We start from the raw sequence: 9,871 nt of genomic DNA, 5'->3' as shown, positions 1-9,871 counted from the left end.
TCAGAACTGCTGCCTTCATGCATTCCTGGAGATGCATTTTCATCTAACTGAGTATACTCAGTTAAGCTTTTACTCAGATGATCACCTTCTGCTGTGTCACTGGTACACTTTGTTTCACCTAAACCAGTTTTCAGTTCTCCTGCACTATGATGGTGTCTCTCTGGACACAAAGCAGTGCTTTCTTTAGTGATATTCGCTGTGTTTGCTTCTTCCCCAGAAGAAGAATAAACATAAGATTCTCTTCTACTTTTATGTTTCTCTGTTGCTGCATGCCTAATCATCTCTCTTTGAGTAACAGCATAGTAGTCACAAGCCATGCAGTAGTATTCAAATTGTTTTGTATGTTTTCGTTTCACATGCAGCGATAAAGAAGACAAAGAATGAGCAATGAAGCTGCAGTGCACACACTTATTATCATTTGCAGCCATCGCTCTTCTCTGGAAGCACGGGTCAATGTCTTGAGTAACACTAGCTGGTTCCAGAGATACACATTGGTTTATATTTAATGGATTGCTAGTATGCTCCAGATCTGGCAGCCTACTGGCATTCACAACTTCTAGCTCAGCATCTCCTTGCTCAACTCCCTGATTGTCTAAGGCAGAATTTTCCAAATCTGATGACTGGCTACCATCCTCAACATGTTCATACAAGGCAGTTGTGGGACTACTAACCTTCTTGCTCACAGATTCAAAATTACCTCCATCAGGGCTAACGATGATCTCGGAGTTCTGTTTTCCACGTCCTTCTATTTCAACACGACTTTTGTGTTTTTTGGTTGCACAATGGCGCTCCATATCTCCTTTGGTCACAGTGTAATAATTGCAAACCTTGCACAAATAGCTGTATTGATGACTGTGCTTTCGTCTGATGTGAACAGTCAGATTTGTAACACTGGAAGCCAAAAGACCACAATGGGTACATGTCCTAGAAATAGTGCCTTTGGCTTTCCCTCTTTTGGATGCATTAGTTAAAACCAATTCATTTTTGCCAACCCTTTGCTCAAGTGGAACAAATTCCTTATTTCTTGATATGTTGTCTACAGAAGAGGATGAAATCTGTATAATTTCTTTATCTAACTCTGTATTCCCACACCCTGAAATGGAAGAATCCACCACTGTTTTAATACCACCAACACCAACGCAAACCTTTTCAATACATTCTTCAAAACGCAATCCAATGTTGTTTTTCCTGGCATTTTCAAGGTGCTTGCTTCTTTTTATATGCTTCTCCATTCCTTCCTTACTTAGTGAGTAGAGATTACATGCTTTGCAAAGAAAGTGATACTCCTGTGCATGTCGGAGTTTTATGTGCCTTGTAAGAACAGTGGAAGATCTTGTCTTATAAAAACACTTTTTACATTGAAATTGGGTTTTATTCAGGACAGAATGTTTTAGTTCATTTCTATGATTTATGAAGGAAGAGTCTGGAGTTTTTGCTTTCATTGGTACTTCCATTTCCTTTGCAATTCTTTGGCTATTGTTGGATACTGAGTTAGCACAAGTTACCACTTGCAAGGTCTGATCACTGTTACTCATTGGAGTAGCTTGCTGAAATAATGAATCATCATGTTTCACATTTTTTTGATGGTCTATCAGTTCTTCTTCCGTTTGAAAAAAAAGAATGCAAGTTGGACAGCTATGGGACAGATTATGCACTTCACTCATATGGCTTCGGAGACTGATCACATTTAAGCTGATAAATGAACAGAGTTGACAATTAAAGTTACAACCACCCATCTGGTGTTTACTGTCCTGACAGTGTTTCATTACGTCTTCCCTGACTCCAGAGGAATAGCTACACACCTGACAATGAAACAGGACCCTTTTTGTATGAAGCTCTGCAATATGATTTTCCAAACTTATTCTGTTTGGAAAAACATGACCACAATCAATGCAAGTATGAACACCATGACCAGAAGTAAGTTTAGTGTCAGAATCTTTAGTAGCTGTAGTGCTGGAAGAAAGAGTATTTGGTTTCTCTTCAGTAAGATCTTGAATTTCTGAAGCAATATTACAATTACTTTTAGCATCTGTTTCTAATTCTATGTGTGACATAAAGCTTGAATCAACAGGTTTAACCTGTGTGCTACAGAGATGCTTCATGTGTACTCTCTGAGTTTCAACCTTGCCTCTTCTACTATTACCAAACAGACTATACCTTCTCTTAACCTGCCTTTTCAATCTAAAGGTATTACTCTGTCCAAATGAAGACCTTAATAAGACAATATTTCTTTTATGTTTCACTCTATTAAATCTCCTTGTCATGTTTAAACTGCTAACTGGCTTTTTCGTAGTTGAAGGGAGTTCTGTTTTCTGCCAGACATTTTCTGAAGGTCCTGGTATTTCTAGTTTTTCAGTATAAACTTCATAATTTCCTTCTACACAGGAAGAAAGCAACTTTTCTTCTGTCGTAGTATCTGCTTTTTCAGAGGGAACTTTTGAAGATGGCATCATTTCAACAGCTTCAGTGCCATCATTTTGTTTAGACAAACTTACTTTGGAGCCTTTCAGTCCACTGCAAATACTTAATTCTTTTGAATCAGCACTTCTTGCACTTAATTTACTGGTCCCAGGTTTTGTTCTGACATTCTTCTCTCTACTTGCAGTAGATTGTTGGTTTTTAAAGGATTTTTTTGTCAATATCTGTACAAATCCTCCCCGTGCAGCAAGATTTTGGCGTCGAAGGTGTGTCTTGCCAAGGAAATGAGCATTTAGGAGATTTTCCTCAGCACTCTGAAAACCACAAAGATCACAACAAAATATCTTGGATTTTTCATTTTCTTGCTTAACATGCATCTGTAATGTTGAAGTACATTCAGCTGTGCAGCTACAGTGAGGGCATGTTTGGTCTTTGCATTGCTTAGAGGTGCTTTCTCCTTTATGTATTTCCATATCAGAGCAGGAAGGTAAACACTGATCACTCATTTTGTCTTTAAGACTTTTGTCTATGTTTCCAACTGCATAGCCAACACTGATTTTTTCTGAAGAAGATAACTTAATAGGAACAGTAGGCAACTCTTCTGAATGATTGTTTTCGTTGTGAATTTTCAATACAGCACCATCAGCACATTTGAAATCACAATGTTGGCACAGAAAATTTGAATTAAATATGTCATCACCAAGAAAACTGGCAATTCCTTCCTTCTCTACAGCTCCAGCTACTACACTACCTCCTTCTCCAGTTACACTTTTATGCAATTTCCTTTCACTGTCTTTCCTGTCTTCTGAAGAATTTCGCTTTCTTTTTCTGGAGGCATTATCAGGTTTGTCTGCTTCAACAATGTCCAGGTTTGGTGATCCCGACAGTGTCCTTTTGTTTGTGCCGTTCTCTTTTCTTTTATTTTCAAGGTCCCTGAACATTTCATCTGATATAAGCCTTGTTTTCTGCTGAGATGAAGAGTCACATCCAGCATTTTCTGATGTATTTCCCTGGGATTTTTCTCTCAATTCAGTTTGTAAACTCTCATGAACCTCATCTCTCTTCTTATTTTCCTTCTCATCCATTCTTGACATTGATACTATCAGTTGTAGATCATTTGGCTTAGTACCTATAAAACAAATAAGTTAGTATTAGTCTTTTATGCACAACCAAAAGTTAAAAGACTCAAGTAAAAAAAAAAGGCAATAGAAAATCAAAATGGCAGGAAGACAGATACAATTAAAGATATTATGTTACATTTTCAATATGGTGTCTAAATTTAGGATATCTAAAAATCAAACCAACTTTCTAAGCACTTGGTTACAGAGCTCTCACTGTGACAAGCACAATATGAGTGAGCCCAGGGTTGTTTTTTTATAATCAAGTAATTTACTACATAGTTAAACCTGGGCAGACAAGCCTAACCTTTGTTTCTGGAAGCATTTTTAAGACACGAAACACTAACAGCTTTCAGGGAGCAAGCCATGGGATGTTCCTTGAAATCCAGGTTCCCAAATTTACAAGCTCAAAGGAGGAAATGACCATGACTGCAACAGCAAGTAAAACTAAGACAACATACATTTCAAATATTCTAAGTATAAAGCTTTCTTTCCTTCCTCTGCTCGGATTACCTGGTGAAGAGAAAGAGGGAAAACAAAAATAGAGCCTTGTTCTAAAAGAATATGCCACAAGTATAGTTCCCCATCATTCCTAAAATATCCTCTAAAACTCAGTTTTCCAAATGGGGACAGGGGAGAGGGCAGGGAGATGGAAAAAAATAAATAAAACAAGTAATGAAGTAGCAGTGAAGAGAAAGGCAGAATCTTTGAACCCCAGAACTAACTCTAACTGTCCAAATCCAGTTACCAAAAGCTTTTGCTCAACTGCCTAATATGACCCTCTTGCTCCCAAAAAGATGTCACTGCTAGAAAACGGATGCTACCAACACAGTCTATTAAGAGGGATGCGGGTAGAAAATAAAATCTAGACATTTATTACCTTTCCATTTTTATAGGAAGTGATTGAGAATTGAAAATGCATTTCATTTTAACAGATTATTAAATACGAAATGTTTATCTATGTGCTTTACAGTATGATTTAAACATCAATTTGCTGCAGATACAAGTAACCAGTTTTTTGTTCAGTTACCCATTGAATGAGGCCATGACCACAACTGTAAGTACTTCTTGGCAAGATTAAGTAATTGCAATGTTGATACAGAAAACACAGGGTACAAAAAACTGTTCGAGTACATGCAAAAAAAATATATTAAAAAATAAGCTTATTTTTGAGAACAAAGCAAGAAAGTATTAAACTTGGGAAATATACTCAAAACCGTTGGACTGATTACCTATGGAAGTAAAAACATTTTTTTGCTTGATAAAAATTTATGGAAAGCCTATAAGGAATTGAGTACACAATAGTTGCTTACATTGAACAGTTTTTCAACTGCAGGTCTCTCATTGAGCTAAAGTACTGACTGAACTCATACCAAACTGGCTATAGCAAGAGAAATAAATAGCAAGAGAACAACCACCTCCAGATCACAATATCCCTTTGGAGGATCCAGATTTTGCTTTTCTAACTGTGCTTTTCTGATCCTTATACGCTATTATTTTTCTTAGTTCACTAAATCATGATAGAAGCTATCGCAATTAGTCAGAAGTACAACAATCAGGTCTATAGTCTCAGCACATGTAAGTCAGCATATTGCCAGTATTTTCAAAACCACTACAACAATTAATAGCAGAGGATGAAGACTTTGAAGTGCAAGCTACCCTGAAATCATTTATGAGCACTGTTTGGGATACAGAAAAAAGATCAGAAGAAAATTATGTTGTTTATCTGCAGTACAGCTTTATTTATATTACTTGGCAAATACCAAGAAATTACTTCAGTGATGAATACCACAAATCCATCTTAAAACTGCACCCAGCAGCTATGGGAGCTTCACCTTGCTGCACCTCCACAGCAGGTTCCCAGCCCACTACTGAGACTTGACCACTCTTCCCTCACATGGCCTAGGGAAGAACAAAGAACTTTTTTCTTTGTTGTGCAAGACAATTTGCAATCTCAAACCAATTTGCCATCTTCTTTATAGGATACTTTCCTCTCAGATCATCTGATTTGTCAAAGAACATGTCCAGCATGTGAATGAATGTGAATGAATACCTGCATTGGAAATTTCTACTACCAAAAGTTGCATTGGGGTAGTTAGAGGTTTCTCCATCAAGAAACATTTATACATCCAAAACATATGAATATAAATAAGGGACTGGTGGCTCCACACCATAGTCTCCTCTGACACACTTCATGCCCATTTAAAGCCATCGCAAAATTCACTTTAAACCTTTAAGCGTTGTCACACCTAGATCAGATGGCAATCCACTTTCTGCCAGAGATACAGCAATCTCTGGAGGTGGATGTCACCAGTTGTCCAGTTCCCAGCTGTCACAGCCAGGTATCAGCAGTCTCAGAACATGCCTTTTCTGCCACACCAGCACAGATTCAGCTCATCTCCACTAGCGACCCACATACCTCAGAAAAGATGGTTGATTATTTGCATACATTATCTGCAGGCTTATCATTACTTCTCAGAATTTGTTCACAAACTTTCCAATAGAAGTTCAACTTCCTCTGTGCTCTACCAAAAATCCTGGGTTGCAGTCCCAGTTCTGGCATTGCATATCATCTTCAACTCAACTGTGTTACATCAAGTAAGGATTTTTTTACAAAACTTAGGAAATAAAAATATTTCCCTTATTTTATCTTTGTAAACACAAAGTACAAACTAGTTGCTAGGCCAGTGAAAAATGCAAGACACAAGTCTCACAGGTATGAAATTAAAGTAGCCATATATGTAATATAAACCTGCAAAGGACCCTTATACCCGCCTTCTTGCCTAGTTCGTTACTAGAGTTCTCCAAGTCAACAGTAAATGGAGACACTTGTCTCTGCCTGGATTTCATGTACTTAACTTCTAGCATGCAAACAAGGGATTCAGTCCACTTCATTTGCAGGTAGTACTACTAATGAAGTCAACAGCCTCACATCTATCTCCACAACTAATAACAAGTATTGTAAAGGCAATAGCTCCTTGGCTGCACAGCATAAGTTAGGTGTAGCAACAATTAATGATACACCTTTACCAGTTTCATGTCTATCTCACATCTAAGTTTTCATGAAAATAATCTCCCCTTGCACACCCTTCCCAGAATTAAGATTTGCCTCTGTCCCACCTCTGTGCATAAACTGTGTCAAAGTTTCATTACGTTGGATAATGCACATGCATGAAACCATATTCCAGAAATAATCCTCTACAAAATAAAACAACTATGAGGTGGTTGCTGTTGTTTCTTTAAAATTACCCCTATATTAATTAATTAATCTTCTGAGATAAGCACTTAATGGCTACTGTCACTACTTTTTGTTGGGGCCATAGTCAGTGATTTGCCAAGCTGTGGTCAGTTCTCCACGTCTCCAATAAGATCTAGACCACAACACTGAACCATGTCCTTGTTTCTCTGTGCTATGATCCTTGCTCAGATAACACAGCTGTGCCTCTACCAATTTCAGTAGTATTTGCATCAGCTTCCTTCATGGGAGAGTAGTGTCCCGCACCCAAAGGGAGGTGTGGGGCAGACCTCTTCTCATCTTCCTGCATGGATTTATTGCACAAATGACTAATTACCACTTGAAGGATGCATTCAGCATACCATAAACCTCCTCTAGGCAAAAGGAGCCTAAAGTGCTTCTTCCTCTGCTGTAAGCTTCTCTCCTGAAAGCCCCCTCTCAGATTTGCCACAGGAGGACAATGACAAAGCAACAAACTGGTGACAAATGTGGATGGTCCTAATCCTCAACTTGCATAAGCCAATTCACCTCTGCTCTCATTAAAACCCACTACACTAATTAAGGGCTACCTGCAGCTGGTAATTATTACAGGAACCAGTGCATCAGAGAAGGCATCAGCAGCACTCTGGGTTTGTATAGTCACAGTGACCACATGACACATAAGGTTAAATATGTTTATTTTTGCAAAATTAATCTTGGATCAAACTTAGTCTGGCACAGGGATTGTCATCAGGAGCAAAGATTCAATAGCTGGAATTTTATTAAATCCACTGGTAATGAAAACCACATTCTAGATGTAACAAGTAACCCTCTGCAGCCATGGCAACTTAAGCACATGCTTAAGTCTAACTCCTACTTATTAGCCTGACTGAATAAGCCTTTTGATATCAATGTAATGCTGGAAAACTCACAAAGCAGTAGAGCTGGGGAGGAACAGCTCCTGAACTACCTTATTCATGGACCAACAAGGCTAAAAATAATGTGAGATGCAAGTTCTCGTGCTTTTCCTTATACCGTCACCTTTTCAATATTCCAGTTATTCAGTTATTGTTTTACAGATATCTGATGTGCAACAATACATAACCACTTAATGTATTGCATAAATAAGCCAGAAAGGATTTATATAGGCTTTGTGACTGCACAGGTGGTATCACCAGGTACCACACAGCAAATCACTAGAGCGCAGGATCAAGCCCCTGCTCAGCACACAGCAGTCACATCTTCAGTATTTCCAGTGGAAAACCTGGATCTGTCAAACAGCACTCTCTTAACATCATATTTGATGTTCAAAAGGAAGCTGTTCTAGCTCAAAAGTGGGTTGACTTTTTGTAACATAAATCTTTTGTTAATGTTCATATAAATCAAGTATAGCTGAACAGATTCTTAAAGGATGTGACCAAAAATTAATTTGCCACATTAGCTTCAGGTTAACAAATTCTTCTGCTTGGAGACAGTCATACATTACCTAACACATTTTAAGGTTCCTTGCAGCCCACTGCTGTTCCTAAGTTTTGGAAATAAACTTGTTGTGGCCTTACCATTTGTGTGCAGAAAAAACTAAGCTCAGTGATTCTGCTGTAAATAGAAGCAAAGTCTTTAACATAGTTCTTTTCTTCAGTAGTTTTCCAAGTAGTCAGAAGATGTGAAACATGAATTTAAGTTCTTCAAAAGCACTATGTTTATGTTACATATTACATCTGCATAGGCATATATCCTAATCTCTACAGAATATATGAGGAGACATACCTACTTTTAAATTACAAGTGCATAATACAAACTACTTCAGCTGTGTCACAGAAACTAATATAGCTAAAGATTCTCCTTTTTTTTAACGCATTGGGATTTCCAAATGGTCAGAATTATTTAATATTTTTTTTCAATATTTAACCAAATTTAAAAGATAACCTACAGTCACAATTCAGCACCATCTCAGTACCTATAAAGAAGAAAACGAATACAAAAATTTAGAAAAAATACTATTTTTTACTAGATGACAACACAGATTTTTGTATTCTGCCTACAATGCTTTTTTGTATATTGATATAGTATCTGCTACAGTTCTACACAAGAGCATCAGTAATTTGCAGATAGAAGATCTTTTCTTTGATGAAAATAGAGAACATTTGAGTTGAGTGTTTGCTCCCATTCTTTTCCTCTGGTCCAAATCCCTCTGTGCCAAAAAAGGTGGAGACAGTGCAGTTAAGGTCTTCAATGTAAGACTTGCATTGCCCTAATCCTCAGATAGAACTTAGAAAGAAATAATCTTAAATCAAGATCAAAAGGACAAGCAGTTTAGTGATGATCTATAAACCTGTAATGAACAGCAAAGTTCCTTAACTTGATGCTCAATACAGTTTTATTGACTTTTCTTTTTGGTCATATGCTGGCTTTTTAAGGGAAGGAGCAGGGATATGTACAGAAGAACCCAAGAAATTATATTTAAAAGTACTAAATTACATATTTTATTTTTTTTATGCTAAACCTGGCATTAGAATTCCCAAAGCTCTTCCCAATCAGAGTATTATAATATGCTCTCCAAGTATTAAATACCCAATCTGCAGTGTTTGTAAAAGATGTGACATATTGAAAATACGATTCCATTGTTGTTTTTTCCTATTGAAAATTTCCTTTTTTAAGCAATTAATTCTTTCAATGAAATCAAGCATACAATTAAGCAAGATCATTTTAATTATCTCCTTAAATAGCCCACACAAAACTGAATGTGAACACTTTGTCTCAACAGATGACCTTTTTGTCAAATAAGCATCTTTTCATTTTCAAGGGCATAACATAATTCCTAAATCAAATCATAGGTCTGCTTTCTGGCATTACAAAGATACCTAATCCAAGAGAATAGTCTCCTCATTGATGGAATACAGAAGACAATATTGATTCATATTGAACAAAGATCAACTTTATTTTGAGAAGTATTTGATGCTAACCATTACAAAGTTATATTTTCCTTTGCAGCTTGAGAATGCTGGAACTTTGAGCTTTGTATCATGAGCCAGTTTTTCATATAATAGAATCATAGAATCATTTTGGTTGGAAAAGAACTTTAAGATCATCAAGTCCAACCATTAACTTAGGACACTGCCAA

General features: G+C 37.1%; 1 protein-coding gene across 1 annotated transcript in view; it reads right to left on the bottom strand.

Annotated features, from left to right (window-relative positions):
* Nucleotides 1–3,512, bottom strand: part of ZNF407 (zinc finger protein 407) — a 317,688-nt gene extending 314,176 nt beyond the window's left edge. Inside the window, exon 1 of the mRNA XM_010008819.1 lies at nt 8–3,512. Coding sequence (XP_010007121.1) covers nt 8–3,512 — 3,505 coding nt within the window. The remainder of the gene's footprint in view (nt 1–7) is intronic.
* Nucleotides 3,513–9,871: the final 6,359 nt, after the last annotated feature.

The sequence above is a fragment of the Chaetura pelagica genome, unplaced genomic scaffold, assembly GCF_000747805.2.
Source record: "Chaetura pelagica isolate M959 unplaced genomic scaffold, ChaPel_1.0 scaffold312, whole genome shotgun sequence".
In the NCBI taxonomy this organism is placed as follows: Eukaryota; Metazoa; Chordata; class Aves; order Apodiformes; family Apodidae; genus Chaetura; species Chaetura pelagica.
The sequence above is the reverse complement of the archived record's forward strand: the minus strand, read 5'-3'. Positions and strand labels throughout refer to the sequence as shown.